The sequence below is a fragment of the Sarcophilus harrisii genome, chromosome 5 (assembly GCF_902635505.1).
Source record: "Sarcophilus harrisii chromosome 5, mSarHar1.11, whole genome shotgun sequence".
Classification (NCBI taxonomy): Eukaryota; Metazoa; Chordata; class Mammalia; order Dasyuromorphia; family Dasyuridae; genus Sarcophilus; species Sarcophilus harrisii.
In genome coordinates this window covers 7170784-7190343 of record NC_045430.1, presented here as the reverse complement: position 1 = coordinate 7190343, position 19560 = coordinate 7170784, and the positions used below count along the sequence as shown (strand labels likewise).

The 19560-nt window shown below is 66.0% G+C and overlaps 1 protein-coding gene across 4 annotated transcripts in view; it reads left to right on the top strand.

Moving 5' to 3' along the window:
- Positions 1-214: 214 nt before the first annotated feature.
- SBF1 (SET binding factor 1) overlaps positions 215-19560 on the top strand; it is a 34463-nt gene continuing 15117 nt past the window's right edge. For 2 of the 4 annotated variants that reach the window (XM_031941228.1, XM_031941226.1), the window contains exons 1-25: positions 215-467; positions 12291-12376; positions 12622-12759; positions 12854-12991; positions 13084-13194; positions 13475-13498; positions 13731-13836; positions 13987-14119; positions 14224-14332; positions 14703-14816; positions 14951-15028; positions 15105-15218; positions 15298-15426; positions 15505-15603; positions 15684-15891; positions 15968-16080; positions 16172-16321; positions 16416-16484; positions 16730-16894; positions 17077-17375; positions 17457-17629; positions 17711-17784; positions 17871-18066; positions 18162-18280; positions 19355-19533. In XM_031941228.1, the coding sequence (XP_031797088.1) occupies positions 410-467; positions 12291-12376; positions 12622-12759; positions 12854-12991; positions 13084-13194; positions 13475-13498; positions 13731-13836; positions 13987-14119; positions 14224-14332; positions 14703-14816; positions 14951-15028; positions 15105-15218; positions 15298-15426; positions 15505-15603; positions 15684-15891; positions 15968-16080; positions 16172-16321; positions 16416-16484; positions 16730-16894; positions 17077-17375; positions 17457-17629; positions 17711-17784; positions 17871-18066; positions 18162-18280; positions 19355-19533 (3182 nt within the window). In that variant the 5' untranslated portion in view covers positions 215-409. The remainder of the gene's footprint in view (positions 468-12290; positions 12377-12621; positions 12760-12853; positions 12992-13083; positions 13195-13474; positions 13499-13730; positions 13837-13986; positions 14120-14223; positions 14333-14702; positions 14817-14950; positions 15029-15104; positions 15219-15297; positions 15427-15504; positions 15604-15683; positions 15892-15967; positions 16081-16171; positions 16322-16415; positions 16485-16729; positions 16895-17076; positions 17376-17456; positions 17630-17710; positions 17785-17870; positions 18067-18161; positions 18281-19354; positions 19534-19560) is intronic. The other 2 variants (XM_031941229.1, XM_031941227.1) reach the window with 1 other exon arrangement.

Sequence of the window (19560 nt, the reverse complement as noted above, 5' to 3'; positions counted from 1 at the left end):
ACTGGCCACGCCTCTAAGTCTGCGACCGCCCACGCTCCCTCGACACGCCCCCGCGGGCCCCGGCCTCCCCAGCGGCGCCCAAGCAGGGTGAGGGCGGGGGCTTCCTCCCCGTGGCCACGCCCCCCGGCCGAAGCCTCCCCAATGGCCCGCGGGCGGCGGAGGCGGGGGGCGGGGGGCGGGCGCGCCCCCGGCAGGGCACGCCGACGCCGTCGCGGGCGCGCGCACGCACGCCGGGAGGGAGGGACCGGGGGAAGATGGCGGCGGGAGCCGCTGGAGCCTCATCCTCCGCCGGGGCCCGAGAGCGCGGTCGGGGCCGGGGCCGGGGCCGAGGCCGGGGCCGGGGCCGAGGGGCCGGGCCCGGGCCGTGAGCGCGCAGCCGCCTCGCCCGTCCGCCCGCCGCCCGCCCGCCATGGCCCGGCTCGCCGACTACTTCGTGCTGGTGGCCTTCGGGCCCGGGCCGCGCGCCGGTGAGTGGGGGGCCGCGGGGCGGGGGGAGGGGAGGGCGGGGGGCGGGGCGGCGTTCAGTGCCCCGCGGGCTTCTCCTCCTCCCCCCGCCCCGCCGCGGACGGCGCCCTGCGCCCGAGCCCGCTGCCCTGCCCCCAGGCACAGATGTCACCCTGCATCCCGGAGGAGCGGCCTTGCCCCCTCTCAGCCGCGGAGCTCGCCCTGCACGCCCAAATCTGCGGCCCTGCCCCCTTAGCCGCAGAGGTCACTGGGCCCCCAACGGCCGCCTTACCCTTTCAGCTGTGTGTCACTCTGCCCCAATCCGCCGCCCTGCTCCTCCCCGAGGTCAGTCTGCACCCCTAAAAGCAGCTCCCCGTGCCCTCCTACAAATGTCGCCCTGAACCCCCGAATCAGCTGGTCCGCCCCTCTCAGCTTGTGAGGTCACCCTGAACCCCCAAATCAGCTGGCCCGCCCCTCTCAGCTGCAGGTGTCACTCTGCACCCCTAAAAGCAGCTTCCCCGTGCCCTCCTACAAATGTCACCCTGAACCCCCGAATCAGCTGCCCCGATTCTCTCAGCTTGTGAGGTCACCCTGAACCCCCAAATCAGCTGGCCCGCCCCTCTCAGCTTGCGAGGTCACCCTGAACCCCCAAATCAGCTGCCCCTATTCTCTCAGCTTGCGAGGTCACCCTGAACCCCCGAATCAGCTGGTCCGCCCCTCTCAGCTGCAGGTGTCACTCTGCACCCCTAAAAGCAGCTCCCCTGTGCCCTCCTACAAATGTCACCCTGAACCCCCAAATCAGCTGCCCCTCTCAGCTTGCGAGGTCACCCTGAACCCCCAAATCAGCTGGCCCGCCCCTCTCAGCTGCAGGTGTCACTCTGCACCCCTAAAAGCAGCTTCCCCGTGCCCTCCTACAAATGTCACCCTGCACCCCCGAATCAGCTGCCCCGATTCTCTCAGCTTGTGAGGTCACCCTGAACCCCCAAATCAGCTGGCCCGCCCCTCTCAGCTGCAGGTGTCACTCTGCACCCCTAAAAGCACCTTCCCTCAAAAATGTCACCCTGAACCCCCTCTCAGCTGCAGGTGTCACTCTGCACCCTTAAAAGCAGCTTCCCTGTGCCCTCCTACAAATGTCACCCTGAACCCCAAAATCAGCTGCCCTGCTCCTCAGCTGCAGGTGTCACTCTGCACCCCTAAAAGCACCTTCCCTCAAAAATGTCACCCTGAACCCCCGAATCAGCTGCCCTGCTCCTCAGCTGCAGTGTCACTCTGCACCCCTAAAAGCAGCTTCCCTCAAAAATGTCACCCTGAACCCCCGAATCAGCTGCCCTGGTCCTCAGCTGCAGGTGTCACTCTGCACCCCTAAAAGCAGCTTCCCCGTGCCCTCATACAAATGTCACCCTGAACCCCCAAATCAGCTGCCCTGCTCCTCAGCTGCAGGTGTCACTCTGCACCCCTAAAAGCAGCTTCCCCGTGCCCTCCTACAAATGTCACCCTGAACCCCCAAATCAGCTGCCCCGATCCTCTCAGTGGCAGATGTCACTCTGCACCCCTAAGTCAGTTACGTGGGTCACCCTGCATTCCCAATCAGCTGTGCTGCCCCTCTCAGCTGCAAATGTCACAGTGTCCCCAAAATCTGCACAGGTCACTGCACCCCCAAACCCACCACAGAGGTAGCCTGCGCCCCCAAATTGCTGCCCTCCCCCCTCAGCGACAGCCGTTACCCTGTGCCGCCAAGGTTGGCTCGGCCCCGATGTGCCCGGCCCCCGGCTGTCCTCTCCCTGGCGCTGCAGGTGTCGCCCTGCATCCCCAGACTAACTCCGGCACCTGTTTGCTGCAGAGGTTGCTCCCCCAGGCCGGGCCCTCTGCCCTCCTGGCAGCTCTGCTTCAGCTGCAAATGTCACTTTGTATCTCTGAGCCGGTGGCTCTGCTCCCCTGCTCCGGTGGCTCTGCTCCCCTGCTCCGGATGTCATCCCAGACCCCCAGCCGGCTACTCTGTCACCCTCCCCGAACCGTGTTCCCCAAACCCCCAGACCGGTGGGGGGCGGGGAGCCTCTCACTGCCAGCCTTTCTTAGGGCCTGCTCTGTGGCGGGTGCCAGGGAGAAGGCTGGGGACTGGCAGGGACCTGTGCCAGGGTGAGCCGTGCCAGGCGTAGCAGAGGCGGCGTTCGGACCCGGGATGGGTGGCTCAGGGTGAGGGGAAGGGGCCACATGCGCCCAGAGAAGTAAACATGAGGCACCTCAAAAAGTGCAGTTCCTGGGGATAGGCCTGGCAGCAGCTGGGGGTGGCCCCGGCCCGAGCCGCCCCCAGGTGTGCTCTGGGAAGGCGTGTAAGGGCTGGCAGCCGGGGCTGGAGAGGGGGCGGAGGGACGGCAGTGCCCTGGGAGCCGGGGGGCTGCCGCGGATGATGCTGTTTGCCCGGTGACCAGGGGTCGCCTTTCCGGAGGCCCACCTGTGCAACCCCAGTGGTCGTGCCGCCCGCTGTTTCCTAGAGCGGTGCAAGGGTCCTGGGAGGACGGGGGTGGGAAAGTGGACACCAGGCCTTGGACAGATGCGAGGCACTTGGAACATTCCTCCTTTGGGCTGGAGGAGGTCAGAGGGCGAAGCCGTGTCTGTGTTGGAGCATCCTGGGAAGTTTTCCCAGAGAAAGCGGGCTTGGAGCCTTGACAATTGGCCAGACAAGGGATCCGGGAAAGAGCTCGGGGGGCGAGGAGGCAGCGTGGGCTGAGGCGGGCTGGGGTCCTTGGGGTCGGGGGGGGAAACACTGGGCGGGAGGATGCTCCGGCGGCAGGTGTGTGCCAGGAGGCTTTCCCCTGAGCAGAGAAGCTGCACATGGCATGGGGCCACACCGGAGATGCTGTGTCCTGGCCCGGGAGCCGGAGGGAGGCGGCTTGTGCATCTGGGGCGGTCGGTGCCAGCCCCGCTGGTGTGGGCCGACTGGGGGGCTCCACCCAAGAGTGCCCAGGCTGGCCGGCCTCCCTGAGGCCTGGGAACCCGCCTCCCTCCCCCTCCTTCCTGAGGGGACCCTCCTCTTGGGAGGGACTCCCCCAGGGGCCAGCATAGGAGAGAGGCCGGGGGCCCTTGGCTGCTGGGAGTGGGGAGAGCTGCCCAGAGCTGTCCTCGCTCTTGCATTAGCAAGCTCCGGGACTGTCAGAGGCTGCTCTGTGCCCACTGGCCTCTGCCACTGGGCCGTGATCCTGGCTGGCCCCTGGGCCCCAGGGGGTGATAAAGGCCCTGCCCCGAGAGCTTGGCACCCGGGGCTGGGGGAGGCAGGAACCGGGGACGAGGGTCTTGCCCTTCCTGGGGACCCTCCGTTTTCTGGCTGATGTCTCCCCTGCTCCTCGAGGGCAGAGGTTTGGGTCCCTGGGGCGCGGGGTGGGGGAGGGCAGCCTGCTGGCCCGGCAGGAGAGGCAGAGGCCTCGGGGCGGGCTTGGACCCCCTTCCCCTCCTTCCCATGTGGATCAGTGTCTGGCTGGGCTGGGGGAGCCCGGGAGGCTCAGTGCTTTGTGTTTTGGGGTCAGGGAGAGAGAGCTGGTTGTGTGCCCTGCAGGAGCTCCCAGTGTGGCGGGCCCCTTTCTAGGAGAGAGGCCCCTCCGCCAGCAGCTCCCTCTGGCCTCGAGCCGTCGGGGCCGCGGTGCCCGCCCCCCCCCCCCCCCTCCGGGCCGAGGCGGTCCCGGCTGCCCAGAGCTGGCCTTGGTTTCACCCTGCCCTCGGATGAGCCGGGCCGCATTCCTAGGCCACATCTGCTGTCCCCACCCAGGCTTCCGCCCTCTCGGGAGCAGGTCGGGGCTGTTCTGGAGGCCGGGTAGCTCCCTGCCCTCCCCACCCCATCGGGGCTGCTCTGGCACCCCGGCTCTCGGCTCTGTGGCAGGCACTGGTCCCCGGGCGGGCGGGGATGGGCCTGCAGGGGCGGCAGAGCCTGGCACTGCCTCGGGGGGCCCACCAGCAACACGAGGTGGCGGTTTGTGCTTTCCTTGGCCTGGTGCTCGGCAGGCGTGCAGAGGGGGAGGCAGCTGAGCATGGAGACTGGGGAGGAGGCCCGGGGCCTTCTGGGACTCGAGGCTCGCGTGTCTGTCTGTGTGGGGCCCTGACGTGGCCGCCTCACATCCGGGTCCCTGTGCTGGCTGAAGGGAGGAGGCACTTCCCCACCTGCCCCCAGGAGGGAGCCAGCCTCCTCCCCGGGTCCCCAGCGGGCCGCCACCCCGGTGACTCATGGCAGTACTGGTTGGAGCGGTCCCCTCTGGGGCAGGGAGGCCGGGAGCCGCCCCTCCCGCCCACTGTCCACACCTAGACAGTGATGGGGAGGGTCGCAGACCCCCACCCCCAGGGCCAGGTCCTCCTGGGGGCCTGGGTTCAGATCCCACTGCTGCGCTTCCCCGTCAATTAATGAAGGGCGGCTAGAGATGGTCAGATCTGCAGCAGCTCAGTGTGCCGGGGGCGAGGGGGCTGAGCCCTCTCTGCAAGTGGCCACGGGAGAAGTGAGTCAGGAGAGATAGGCAGGAAGCTAGAGCTCATCTCTGCGGTCAAGCCGAGCCCGGGGGTCCCTCCCTTCCAGGGTGCCGGGAGGGGTGGGCCGAGGGCACCGGGCTGAGGGGAAGTGAGGCGGCGCCGCGGGGGAAGTCAGGGAGGCCTCCAGCCGCCACAGTGCTCGGGGATTGACTGACAGGCGGCAGGGCGGGGAGGTGGGCTGGCCCACGCAGGCTCCAGCATTTATTAACCACCTGTTGTATGGGGAGCCCCAAACACCCTGTGGGAATCCCAAGGCTCAGCCTTGAAGCTCGTGGGAGACTGTGGCGGCCCAGTCCTGACTGTGCTTCCACCTAAGTCCTGAGCGTAGCAGCGGGGGACTGGCCAAGGCTGGAGGGCCTGGCAGAGATGGGAGCTGACTTGGAATGAGGGAAGAGTGGGCCAGAGAGCGAAGGTTACAGGGGGGCTGAAGTGGGCTTGGGTAACTGCCTTCTGCCTCTAAATCAGGGGGTGGGGGGAGTTGGCAGGGTGGGGATGGGGGTAGAGCTTTGGGAGGAGGAAGCAGCCTGTAGGGAGAGCTGGGGCTCAGGGGCTCAGCGCAGAATCGTCCGCCTCACCATTAGCTGGGGGTTTGGCAGCATCTCCTGGGATCCGCGTAGGAGAGGTCAGGTCACGTGTGCAGAGCAGCGGCTCAGTTGGGTGGGCTTGGAGCTGGCTGAGTGAGCAGCCAGGACCCCCAGTGCCGTCCTCAGTAATCAGAGTCAGCCTGGAAGGAAGAGGCCCATTGTGAGAACCTGGGTTTTCCCATCAGTCCCCTAGATGAACAAATAGACACCCCCTCCCCCCATCAGGGGCCCCGTGGCACTGGGAGAGGGGCCCACTCCCCAAGCCAATTTGGGCACGTGGGGTCACAAAAGTCTCCGTCACACACCCAAGACGGGAGGGAGACATCTCCCAGTGAGTTTTGGTGGCCCTTGGCAAGTCTGGCCATTGTAATGTGGACAGCCCAGAGCCTGCTGCGGGATCGAGGTCTCGGCGGGATCCTGCCGGCCTCTGCCCTGGTTCCCAAGCCCAGTGCTGGATGAGGCTGGAGGCTCAAGAGGAGGCCATCGAGAAGAGGCCGGGCTCTGAGCCAGGGCCCAGCAGAGATGGGAGGCCTGGGACACCCGAAGGGCTCTCCTGGGGAGCAGAGGTCAGGCCTCCAGAGGCAGCCCCAGAGCAAGGAGGAGACGTTGAAAGACAGGTTTGGGGTCAGTTAGTCTGTAATTAGGGCTCTGCCAAGCTAAAGCGGGCTGCCCAACAGGGAGGGGAGGAGACGCGGCCCCCATCAGAAGAAACGTTTCCAGGGCAGGGGTGGGCTGCCAGGTGGGAGACTGGCTGTTCTGGGCGGCCTCTGAGACCCCATCCGCACTGAGATGCCCCGATTGTGCAGCAGAGGGTAAGTGAAATCCCCCCAAGCTTCCAACTGGAGCCCTCACGTGTCGGCCATTGGGGAATCGGGCCTCTCACAGGCCCCGGGAGAGGAGATGAGAGAGCGCCATGTTGCCAGAGGAGGTTCTGTGGGGCTGTGTCCAGCTGGGGAGGGAGGGGCCCCAGCCAGCTCTGGATGGGAATTGGCTGTTGTCCTGCTCCCGTTCTCCTGCCTCCCCTAGGGCTGTCCAGGAAGGAGAGTGCTTCTGCTTTTCCCCACCCTGTCCCCTACAGAGAGTTTCAGTCTCAGGTCCATGAGACCCCTTAGGAACGGGCCCGCCTCCCTCGCCTGTGCCTTGCCCGGGCTGCTGTGGCTCCCCCGGGCCCTGCTGGCCAGCCCCAGCAGTCCCCCCTGGTGGCTTCCCTGGCCCAGCAGAGTGTGGGAAACCAGGAAGCAGGTGGCCTCTGCCTTCCCCAACCTCTGCTCCTGCGTCCCGGGAGCCCTTCTCGGAAAGGAGCCCCCAGAGAGTTGTGGGCAGGACAGGCCCGGGTTGGGGCTCCATTCCCTGTCTCCCGGGCGTTTCCGGAGGGGTCCGGGGCCCAGAGCAGTGGGGTGGAGTTCGGAGCCAGGGTGGGGGCAGCGCACCCCTAGGGGACCCGAGCACATCCCTCTAGTGCTCTGGGCCTTGGGGCCCTCTGGGAAGTGATGGGCTTGGCCCCACCGCCCCTCCTCAGCTTCGGGAGCTGGGAGCTTCTGTGGCACTGACTCGGCCTCGGAGAGTCTGGTGTGAAGGACCTCTCCTTCCCCCCCCAGAGGAAGGACAAAGCACCCTACTGTGTCCAGGCTTGCTCACCACCGTGGGGAAACAAGGGCAATACAAGGACTGGAATAGAATGAGGAGGGGGCTCCCATGGGCACACTGGGTCCGGACTCCCAGTGGGATACAAGGATGGAAACGGTCCCGGGTTCAACACACAAGGAACAGCGTGGGGTCAAGGTCCCGGGCCCTGGGGTCATCTCGCCTTTATTGCCATCTCCATTGAGGAAATCCCATATGCTTCTGACCCATGGAGGGGGCCAGGACTCTGGGGCAGCCCCTCCTGCCTGGGTCCTCACTCCCTATGGCTGCATCTCTCCAGATGGGGGCAGAGGCACTGGTCAGGGCGCTTGGGGTCCAGGCCCTGGGCTGTCTGCCTCAGGGAGGTGGAGGTGATTGGACCTGCCCCATCCCTCCCTTAGGACCCCCCGCTTCAGCTAGCCTGGGGTAGCAGCTCCCCTGCTCCCCAGGAGCTGCCCCCTCCCCCCGACAATGACTTGAGGACTGGGCAGGGGCCTGTCTGCCTGAGGGGAGGAGGGTCACAGCAGGAGTCGAGGTGGGAGGCTGCTCCCGGTGAGGGGTGGTTTGTGAGGGGCCAGGCCAGGCCGAGCGGGGAAGACCCTGAGTGGGGAAGACTTGGGGCAGGAGGGCCTTTGTGGAGGCGTGAGAGCCCCTGGGCCGGGGGCACCTGTGAGGGGAGAGGAGGGTGAAGACAGGCCCTTGTCTGCCCCTCCTGCTTATGGCCCGCCTGCACGCAGCTGTCTGAAGCTTGTCTCTCTCACAAGAGACGGGGAAGGGTTCAGCCAGCGGCTGGCATGTAGTGAGCGCTCCCCTGTTTTCTAACCCGCTCAGCAAGGATGCCGCTATGATCACAGGCCTGAGACTGGCAAGGCGGGGAGTTCTCTTGTAAACGTGTCTCTGGGCCGTGCGCCCCGACGGGCCTAACGACCGTCGGGATGTAGTGCTGCGGGTCAGGGGAGAGGTCGCGGGCGTCCGGAGCTCTGGGGGTGCTGACATGGGGCATCCTGGGCCAAAGCCAGGCCCGCAGGCCAGGTTAGAGTCCCAAGAGCTGAGGGTTGGAAGGGATCTGACCAAGCTCTGGCCCAGGGTGGGGGGGGTGGGGGGGATGTACCTGAACCTCTGGGAAAGAGAGCCCCATTCTCAGATACTTCCTCGCCATAACCCTGGCTTCCCGTGCCATCTGCCTCAGTTTGCTTATCGGTAATAGTGGGGATGGCAGCAGCGCCCCGTCACACGGTTGGCGTGGGTCCCTTGGGGGAGTGTGCAGGAGGCCTGGAGGGTCACAGAACCAACACGTTTGGCTGGGCACCTGCTTGGGGCCTGTCAGAATGAACGTTCCCACTAAGCACGGGGCCGCCCGCTGGGCAGAACCATCGGCCACTCCTCCGCCTGCGGCCTCTCTGGGCTCGGGACCCCCAGCTCCTCCCATAGTTGTGCTCCCATAAGAACTTGGCCCCGAGCCCACCTCTCAGCTTGTGGAGGCCTCCCGAGCCCCCACTGCAGGGGGCGACGCCGTTTTGCCTGGGCTCTCTGGCTCCCCCACTCCCCTGGGCTATAGTGGTCTCGGACCATTAGTGTCCTGTGGGGGTGGCAGGACTGGCCCGCGGCCCCGGCCACACTGAGGCTCCCCTGGTGGCGCATTTACCAGTGGATGCCCTTTGGGGAGGAAGCTAGAGGACCCTCTAGTAAAGTGGGGGATGCTTAGATTCAAGCGGGACCTCAGCCACTTACTGGCCGTGCGAGTGCCCCCGAATCCCCTGGAGAAGGGCATGGCACACAGCTCCAGTGCCTTTGCCAGAGCAGCCCGTGGGGCATCAGCGTGCTCTGGTCCCCGGGGACACAGAGAGCCAGACTCGCCTGAACGAGGTGGGGAGACCTTGTGTGGGAGTGGGGGACCATCTTCTGCCCCACCCCGCCGGGGCTCTGTGCTTTTGTGGCGGCTCCGGAAGAGGGGAGCAGGAAGCTGAGGTTTGCCGAGCAGCCTTCTGAAGCCCTCACTGCCCTTATATAGTCAGTGCCTCAGGGCCCCTCGGCTCCCGCCCACAGTCCCAGGCACCTCGGGCAAGGTTTGCCCATCGGCACTGGCGACTCTGGCCATGCCCCTCGCCCAGCCAGGGCGCCCAGGCCGTACATGGCAGTCAGGCCCCTCAACTCCCTCGTGCGGAGGGCGCTCCTGCAGGGGCTCGCTCCCCCACCTGGCACTGCCCATCCGCAGCTCACTGCGGGCAGCCCTGCAGTATGGCCCAGGGCCCGGCCAGAGGCACCCAGGTGGCACAGATCACTCAAACCCACAACTCTTTGCAGGCCTTGCCTCATTGGGCCTAGTCTGAGAGGCGCAGGTGACAGGCCTGGCCCGGACGCTGCAGCTAGGAAGTGTCTGAGGCTGCCCTGGAACAGTGGCTTTCCAGAGTCTGGTTGTCATGCTTACTTCCCCCTTTGGGGTGGGCTCCCAGGGAGCTCCTGGCCTAGAATGCCGAGGGGAGGGCCGACTTCCCATCAGACCCCACAGACCCTGACAGCTGAGGCTTTCTGCAGGGGCGGCTCAGCCTGGGGCTGGAGCCTCCTCGTGGGTTGTGCGGCCCATGGCCCTGCGCCCCTCCTCCATCCTCCTTGCTGGGAGGAGGAGGGGATTTCTGCTTATTCAGTGGCGTTTCCCAGAAGTCCAAGTCCTCCGAGACTCTCTGGGCATTTGTTTCTCTTTTTGGTGGGAGTGGATGGGGAGGAGGGCAGGAGCCGCCTCTGCTCTTCATGGGGAAGGGGTGCTGAGCCCATCAGAAGTGGGGGCTGGGCTTGGGGAGACCCCTAGCCCTTGGCTGTACTCTGCATTCCTTCTGGGGAGGGGGGGAACGATTGATTCAGGGGCCTCTGGGTGATAGCCCAGAACCCCCCCAGGAAGACAGTGGTCTTGGCTTGGGGAGGGGCGCTGCCTGGCTCCAACCTCACCCAGCTTAGGACTTCCCTTTCCCTCGAGACAGGGCCAGCTTCGGCTTGCTTTGTTAGGGCTTGAGGGTAACCCTAGAGTGTGCCAGCCCAGGAAGCTGGCTCTGCTCTGCCTGCGGCCCTCTGCACTGAGGCAGGCACCCAGAGGCTGCTTGGGGTCTGGGCAGCGGGGGGGGAATGGGGCGGGAGGGCTCCAGGGGAGGGGACCAAATGGCTTCTGAGGGCCTGTAAAAGAGCTGCTCCTGGGAGAAACCGCCCCGTTCCCTGGCACTTCCTGCACTTGAGTTTGTTGGCTCTCAAGAGGAGCTGTGTTCCTGGGCCTGGGTGAGCCAGGGTGGTACCTGCCTGCCGGCAGGCCCGTACAGTCCTGGCCCTGGCTGCCACATACAAAGGAATCAGTGTGTCTTTATCCCATGGCGTGGGGCCTGTGCTGGAGGTGGGCCTGGCTTGGACACCTCCCCTCGTGCTTGGGACTTTGTGACCTTGGGGGGCACGAGGTGGGCAAAGGATGAGCCCGTTCCCTGACGCGGCTGCCCTCTAGAGAGAATGAGCTGGCCTGCTCTTCTCCCTGCCACCCCCATCCCAGGCAAGCCCGGCTCTGATGTATGTGGACAGCTGGGCACGGAGGAGCGCGCCTCAGTACTGTCTTGCCCGTTGCTCCAGCAGGAGAGTGGTGTCGGGGCTCCCGCAGCCTGGCAGAGCCGTCACCGGGCCGGGGATAGCCCAGCCCCCGGGATGCCACAGCTGTAGCAGTCCCAGGCGGGAGAGAGGCCATCCTAGGTGGGGAGTGTGGTGCCGGCGGCCCCTCCTTTGGGCTCCTGTGGGTGGTGGGGGTGGGCAGAGGCCTGTCCTTTGCCCTTCTCGGGCGGCTCCCAGTGCCCACGTGGACCAGAAACAGATGAGGGTTTTCCTCCATCCTCTTGTTCTTGGTGTCCTTGGCTGGCCGGAGGCTTCTGCTGGCCTGTCTCCACACAGGACTATTTTGGGTGGAAATTGTGGGTTTGGGAGCCGCCTGGAGCCTGGGGGGAGTGGCAGGGGTGGGGCCCACTGAGCCGGGCTTCCCAGCAGAGCTCTGGGGGCCTCCCGGGGGCTGAGCCTTAAGGCCTGCTCCTTTGGGCTGTCCTCCTCGAGGCCGCCTTTCCCCCAGGCTCAGACCCCCCCCCCCCAGATGTGACATAGAGAACCCAAAGAGCCTTTCCATCCAAGGCCTCCCCCTTTTCTCGCTTCCTTGCTTCTGTGGGAGCTCAGTCCCAGCCCGGGGCGGGCCCTTATGCCCACAGAGCCGGTGTGGGTAGGGGGCCTGCCTGCTGTGGGTCTCTCCCCACTCCAGCCCATCCTCCATTCAGCTCCCAATGTGATTCCTCAAAGTACGGGAGCAGCCGTGTCCCACACTCTCTGTGCTCCCCCTCAGTGACCTTCTGTGGCTCTCTGTGCCTCCATGTTTGTTCACTGGGAGCCCTTTTGTACTCCGGCCCCTCCTCTGTTCCCAGGCTGGATTCTTAAGCCACCTTCCTCCCTACCTTCAGGCAGTGACACTGCTCTTCCGCCTCTTGGCTCTGGGCATTTTCCCCGCATTTCCTCCCTTTTCGCCCTCCCCATCACTGTCCAGCTTCTTTCAAATCTCAGCTCAGACGCTGCCTTTCCCCATCTCCCCCCTCCCTCAGAGACCCACTAGCAGGTCACTCAGCCTCAGGTTGCTTCAGTTTCCTCCTCTATAAGATGGGGATTGTGACGGCACCTCCTTCCCAGAGCCATTGGGGGATCAAGTGAGAGCATCATCGTTGGTGCTCAGAAGCGGCCCGTGGTAGATGCTGTCCAAACAAATGGGAGCTCTTCCCCCCCAGATGACTTCCTGCTCCTGTTGTCCACAGCTTGCTTGCATGTGGCCTGGGCTCCTGGAGGGCATGTGCCATGCAGAACCTGGCACCGGGCGCCATGGGTCGGGACTTGGTGACTGAGGGGCCCCAGTGCTGGGCGCCTCCGGCCTCCTTCCTCAGGCTGGAGTGTCTCCCATGGGCTCTCCTGTCCCTCGTGCCTCTGAGCACTTTTTGGGGCCCTTCCCATCTCTTAGGGCTCCTAGTGGCTGCCTTCGGGGGGAGTGGAAGGGTCCTGGTGGTTTGGGACTTGGGATTGGGAGGGAGTCTCACGCTGCCACCTGGATGGCTCTGAGCGCTCCTCTTGTACCCACAGGGAGTGGGGAAGGCCATGGGCAGATCCTCCAGCGTTTCCCGGAGAAGGACTGGGAGGATAACCCGTTTCCCCAAGGCATTGAGCTGGTGAGTTGGGGACACGCGGGGGAGTCGGGCGTTGTTTGAGTGCCCACTCTGAGCATGGCCCAGCCCCGCCTCCTTCCCTCTGGGACATCCTCCCTCAGGGGAGGTCATTAGGACCGAGCTGGTGCCCCCGCCCCCCCTGTTGGGGGGGGTGGGGCGGAGACCGAGGCCCCTGGTGAGAGTGCGAGGGGCCGGCACGCCTGTAGCTGGAGCTGACGGCGGGGGCTCCCGCTCTCCCTTCCTTGCAGTTCTGCCAGCCGAGCGGATGGCAGCTGTGTCCGGAGCGGAACCCGCCAACCTTCTTCATTGCAGTTCTCACCGACATCAACTCCGAGCGGCATTACTGCGCCTGCCTGACCTTCTGGGAGCCGGTGGAGCCCTCCCAGGTGGGGCCGGAGGTGGGCAGGCTGGGGCACGGATTTGGCAGCAGGCGGGAGGGGGAGAGAAAGGGGTAAGTGGGGCCTCCCTTCCCACCCCCAGGCACCAGCATGCAGCAGAGAGGAAGAGGAGGAGGCCGGAGAGAGACCTTCCCCATCAGCCCTGGTGCCCCCCACCCAGCTGTTCGCCCCCAAGACCCTGGTGCTGGTGTCCCGGCTGGACCACGCCGAGGTGTTCCGGGTGAGGAGGGGGCCATGGCGGGCGGGCCCGGGCTCCGTGGGGCCGCGGTTCCCACTCCCTGACCATGACTCCCGGCCCCTTGTTTTCTGCAGAACAGTCTTGGTCTCATCTACACGATCCACGTGGAGGGGCTGAGCGTGTCCCTGGAGAACGTCATCGGCAACCTGCTCACATGCACCATCCCGATCACCGGGGGCTCCCAGGTGGGCCCGGCCTCCGGGAACGTCGGGGAGAGCCTGCTTCTCCCCGGCCACGGCTCCCGTCTGCCCGCCGCCTCGCCGGCTCTGTCTCTGTCCCCTTTGCTTCCAGGCCTGTCTGTGCCCACTCTGGCACCTGTGTGTCTGTCCTCTCAGCTCCTGCCTGTCTGCCCGTCCTCTCAGTCTCTGGGCACCTCTGTCTGCCCCCCCATTGGGTGGCTCCGCCCTTGCCCCCTTCTCTGATTGGTCGTGTGTCTAACTGTGTCTTTCTGTCTGTCCTGCGCAGCCGGACTCTGTGGAGGAAGGAGCGGTATGGACCCTCCCCCGTCCCAGGGCCCCATCCTTGTCCCCGCCCCCGAGGCAGCCTGAGGGGGGAAGGTTCCAGGCCCTCTCGCCAGGCTGGGCCTTTAGGAGCCACAGGGCGTGTCCAGCAGGTGGCACCCAGGCCTCGGCCCCGCAGAGAGAACCTACTGGAGGGAGGGGACAGAGCTGACCGGGCTCCAGGGGCTGCGGGACTGAGCCCAAGCTCTTCTTCTCCCCAGAGGACCATCTCTTTGGGGGCCGGCGACCGCCAGGTAATCCAGACGCCCCTCACAGACTCACTGCCCGTCAGCTGCTGTAGCGTGGCCCTGCTCTTCCGACAGCTGGGTGAGGCCCCGGCTTGGCGGGTTGGGCGAAGGGCCCGGGGTCTGACAGGGAGCCGGGGGGGTGCTCAGCCTTAGTGGGGCCGGGAGTGCTGGGGGCGCTGCCCGTGGGCCCGGGGCCAGCGGCCCCCCTGAGCCCAACGTCTGCTCGCAGGGATCACCAACGTACTGGCCTTGTTCTGTGCCGCCCTCACGGAGCACAAGATTCTGTTCCTGTCCCGCAGTTACCAGCGGCTCACCGATGCCTGCCGGGGCCTGCTCGCCCTGCTCTTCCCCCTCAGATACAGGTACCCGGCTCGGGCCCCGGGCCCCGCCCTCCTTGCCACCTTGTTGCCCCCCCACCTGCTTGTCCAGCTCCAGGAGCTCTTCTGACACCCCCCAACTATTGCAGCTTTACCTACGTGCCCATCCTGCCCGCGCAGCTCCTGGAGGTTCTCAGCACCCCCACGCCTTTCATCATCGGCGTCAACTCCCTGTTCCAGGCAGAGACCCAGGAGCTGGTGAGGAGATTGAGAGAATCGGGGCCTCCTGGCCTGCCCCCCCCCCCCATCCTTCTTAGGGATCCCACCTCTCATCCTTCTCCAGCCCAGCGTGCACAGAGCCCCGGGGCTGGTCCCAGACAGGGACGGTGACCCTGCCTCGGTTTCCTCATCTGTAAAATGGGGGTCCCGCTGGCAGCAGCCTCCCAGGAGATCATCCCAGTGTCTGGCCCACAGTGGGAGTGGTCGGTGCTCTCTGGTCATCGTGCCCTGGCCTCCTGTCCCATCCCCTTCCCCGGGCCCACCAACTCCCCCCCCCCGCCCCATGGCAGTGCGCTGTGGGCCAAGGCCCACCTCTCTGAGCCTCCTCACTGCTCCTTCCCGCTTGCAGCTCGACGTGATCATTGCCGACCTGGACGGGGGGACGGTGACCGTCCCAGAGTGTGTGCACATCCCTCCTCTCCCTGAGCCCCTGCACAGCCAGACCCATAGTGCCCTCTGCATGGTGAGCGGGTGCTGGACTAGGGGAGAGGCGGCGGGAGGGGATCCTGGGCACATTTTGGGAGGTGAGCCCTGGGCTGGGGGAGGGCGCTTGCTCTGGGCTGCCTGTCCGAGGGCCCGGCCCTTGTCTGTCCACAGGTCCTGGACCCCGAGCTGGAGCTCGCCGACCTGGCCTTTCCTCCCCCCAGCACCTCCACGTCTTCCTTAAAAATGCAGGTACTTGGGGGGGAGGGGTGCCCGGGGGGGCTCTGTGCAGGCCCCCCTACAGGCACTCAGGCCCGGCTTCCTGCAGGACAAGGAGCTCCGGGCCGTGTTCCTGCGACTCTTTGCTCAGCTACTCCAGGGCTATCGCTGGTGCTTGCACATCGTGCGCATCCATCCCGAGCCCGTGATCCGCTTTCACAAGGTGAGCCCCGGGCCCCTCCCCTGGGCGCCGAGCCCCGGAGCCACGGGCCAGGGCCCTGACCCTCCGTCCCGTCCCACAGGCCGCGTTCCTGGGCCAGCGGGGCCTGGTAGAGGATGACTTCCTGCTGAAGGTGCTGGAGGGCATGGCCTTTGCTGGCTTCGTGTCGGAGCGGGGGGTTCCCTACCGGACCACCGACCTGTTTGATGAGGTACGGCCGCTCCGGGGGGAGGGGGGCCGTCCCCGTGCTGGGCCCCTCCTTCTTCCCCGCTCTTCTCCTTTTCCTCAGCTGGTGGCTAACGAGGTGAAGAGGATGCGGGCTGACGAGAACCAGCCACACCGCGTCCTGCGCCACGTGAAGGAGCTTGCGGAGCAGCTGTACAAGAACGTAAGGGCCGGGGAGGGGACGGGGGCCGGCCCCAGGCTGTCAGCCCTGCAAGGCTGACCCTCGCCCCTGTGCCCCTGCAGGAGAACCCGTATCCCGCCGTGACAATGCACAAGGTTCAGAAGCCAGGGGAGAGCAGTCACCTGCGGCGGGCGCCACCACGCCCCTTCCCACGCCTGGATGAGAGCACCGTGCAGTGGATCATCGACCAGGCCACTGCCAAGCTGCAGGGGGCACCCCCCGCCGTGCGGGCCGAGAAGAAGGCCACCGTGCCCTCGGGGCCCCCCATGGGTGAGTCCCCGGGCCAGGGGCTGGGGCAGGGGCTGGGCCGGGCAGGCGGACGCCCCTGATGTCGCTCCTTCCCCAGCTGCCATTGTGGAGCGCAACGGGGCGGTCCATGCCAACAGTGCCCGGCGGCTCGAGGTCGTCCGAAACTGCATCTCTTATGTCTTCGAGGGGAAGATGTTGGAGGCCAAGAAGGTGAGGGGCAAGGAGGCGTGCGGGGGAGGGGCCCTGGGCAGGGGTGGGGGTGGGGCCCGAGAGGGACCTCACCGCCTGCTGTGCCCGCCAGCTGCTGCCCGCCGTGCTCCGGGCTCTAAAGGGCCGGGCCGCCCGCCGCTGCCTCACACGGGAGCTCCATCTGCACGTCCAGCAGAACCGCGCTGTCCTGGACCACCAGCAGTTCGACTTTGTGGTGCGCATGATGAACTGCTGCTTGCAGGTGAGGGGTGGGGCCTGTGGGACGCTGGTGGGTGTGTCCCCCCATCTCCCCCCCAGCTCCGGGCCACACATGACCACCACCCTGTGCTCCCCAGGACTGCACGGCCCTGGACGAGCACGGCATCGCCGCAGCCCTGCTGCCCCTGGTCACTGCCTTCTGTCGGGTGAGTCACGGGCCCCCTTCCCTCTCCTGGTCCTGTGCCCTTCCCCCTCCCTCACTGCCCAAGGGGAGAGGGCCCCTCATCCGGCGGCCGGTTCTGAGGAGGCTGTCGCTCAGCTCGGGCTTAGAGCCGAGGCCCTGGGCCTGCTTTCCCTTGGGGATCCCAGGCATAGTCCCAGAGGTCTGAGCCCAGCGCCACCGTTGGTGAGGCTTCTCGTGCTGACCCTGGGCCGGGCCTGGTCTCTCTAGAAGCTGAGCCCGGGGGTGACCCAGTTTGCATACAGCTGCGTGCAGGAGCACGTGGTGTGGAGCACGCCGCAGTTCTGGGAGGCCATGTTCTATGGGGATGTGCAGACTCACATCCGTGCCCTCTACCTGGAGCCTGCTGAGGAGGACAACGGTCCCTCTGCCAAGGTGTGGGCTGGGGCCCCGCGCGTGCCTGTGTGTGGGGGGACGTGGTCCTCTGGCTCCCGGGGAGCCCAGGAGGGGGAGGTCCCTGTGCAGACGGGGCCCAGCCGGCCTGGAAGCCCTGGGGGCGGGGCCGGAGATGGCCCTCCGGGGGGCTCCCGTCTGAGGGCTCCCTGTCCCTGTGGCAGGGGGAGGTGGGCCCCACGGAGTTCGGCACTCCAGGCAAGGAGGATGAGGAGGAGGAGGAGGAGAGGTCGGCCCTGGATGTGGCCTCGGAGCAGCGGCGCCTGTGGCCCACCCTGAGCCGGGACAAGCAGCAGGAGCTGGTGCAGAAGGAGGAGAGCACGGTGTTCAGCCAGGCCATCCACTACGCCAACCGCATGAGCTACCTCCTGCTCCCCCTGGACAGCAGCAAGAGCCGCCTGCTGCGCGAGCGCGCCGGCCTCGGGGACCTAGAGAGCATGAGCAACAGCCTGGTCACCAACAGGTGGGCGTGCGGGCATGGGCCGAGCCGGGGGTGGGGCGCGGAGGAAGGGACCGCCATGCCCACCCCCTCCTCTGGGCACAGCATGGCGGGCAGTGTGGCTGAGAGTTACGACACGGAGAGCGGCTTCGAGGACGCCGAGACCTCGGATGTGGCGGGAACCGTGGTACGCTTTATCAACCGCTTTGTGGACAAGGTATGCACCGAGAGCGGCGTCACCAGCGATCACCTCAAGGGGCTGCACGTCATGGTGCCAGGTAGGGCGTGGCCGGCGCTGGTGGGCGGGCAGGAGGGCACTCCTCCCCCCATGGACCTAAGAGGGGACCTCCCTCCTCCAGATATCGTCCAGATGCACATCGAGACCCTGGAGGCTGTGCACCGGGAGAGCAAGAGGCTGCCTCCAATCCAGAAGGTGAGGGGCGGCCATGGGCCCGGGGAGGGAGGCCGGGTCCCAGTGCCGGGCCTTCCCCTGAGCCGCCCCTGCCTCTCGATCCCCAGCCCAAGCTGCCACGGCCCATCCTGCTTCCAGGAGAGGAGTACGTGCTGGACGGCCTCCGAGTCTACCTTCTGCCCGACGGCCGGGAGGAGGGCTCCGGGGGCAGCGTCGGGGGGCCGGCCCTCCTGCCCGCCGAGGGCATTGTCTTTCTCACCACCTACCGCGTCATCTTCACTGGGATGCCCACAGATCCCCTGGGTGAGGATCGGCCTCGGGCGCTCCCCCACCCCTTTCCCTCCCGGACCCTTCCCTGTGACCCTTGTGACTTTGTGTGTCTCCCCTCTACCCCACAGTGGGGGAACAGGTGGTTGTCCGGTCCTTCCCAGTGGCCTCGCTCACCAAGGAGAAGCGGATCTGCATCCAGGACCAGTACCTGCAGGACGGGCTGCAGCTTCGCTCATGTACATTCCAGGTCCGGGCCTCAGAGCCCCGCGCGGGGAGCCCAAGGGAGGCCTGGGGGAGGTGCAGCCAGGCAGAGCGGTGCTGAGGCTGCCCTGAGCCCAACGGCCCCTGTCCCAGCAAGACCCAGGCCTCTCCTGCCCCCCTTTCTGCCCCCTCTGCCCATGGGAGCGGCTGCTTTCTTGCTCTGCCCTTGGCCACATGGAGCCGCCTAGCCCTGCTTCCCCTCCCCCTCTCCCCCAACTGTTGGGAGACGGATGACGTGCTTGGAGCTGCTATGAAATGGGTAGTGAGTCCCGGGGGCCCCGGTGCAGAAGGTAGTGCTTGGAGGAAGGAGACCAGAAATCTGGGGGGGACAAGGCTCCTGAGACCAGAGATGGGGGGGTCTGAAACCATAAGCCTGGGAAGGGAGGTGACCTGTAGTAGTAAAGCCTCATTGGACACTCACTTGGTCTTTAAGCATGAACAGGTGCGGATAGGAGGTTTCTTGAGCAGGGGAGCAGCACGGACCGGTATTGTTTGGGCAGTTTAGTGCAGCCTGGGACACTGAATCAAGATGGTTCCAGGGCAGTCATGGAGAGGAGGGGTTGGGGGCAGGAAGAGCAAGATCTGGTGACAGATGAGGCCCAGGGGATGAGGGCAGGCAGGTTCTGTTTGCAGGGGACAGAAAAGGCGGAACTCGTGTGGGGGCATTATCTGGAGTTCCCAATAAAAGGAAAGGAGAGCAGCCCCCCCGACCATGCAGCCCCTCAGGGGCACCCCTGGGTCTGCACGCCCTCCGGCGGGGCCCTTGCGTGGCCGTTGGAGCCTTTTCCGGGCCTCCATCTTGTATTGGAGTTTTCTTGGTTCTGCTTCCTTGGTTCCGCTGCTTGTATTTGCCTTCGCCAAAGTGATCCTGCAAAGCACCAGAGCATCTCTCCAGTTGGCGGGTCTGGGCACAGGGAAGGACATTTGTGGTCAGGGGGTGGGAAGGCCCTGGGGGTCCATAATGGCCGAGGGTTAGGGCCCTGCTTGTGGCCACAACTTCTGTCGGAGTCCTTCGGACCATGCCCCTGACCTCTGACTCCAAGAGTGTCTCCCACTGCAGCTGCTGAAGATGGCGTTCGACGAGGAGGTGAGCTCGGAGAGCGCCGAAGTCTTCCGGAAGCACCTGCACAAGCTGCGCTACCCGCCAGACATCAAGGGGACGTTTGCTTTCACCGCCGGCTCCATCTACACGGCTGGCCAGCAGCCTCGCACGGCCAAGGAGAAGAGTCCCTCCCTGAGGTACCGGCTCCCCCGTGTTGGGCTCAG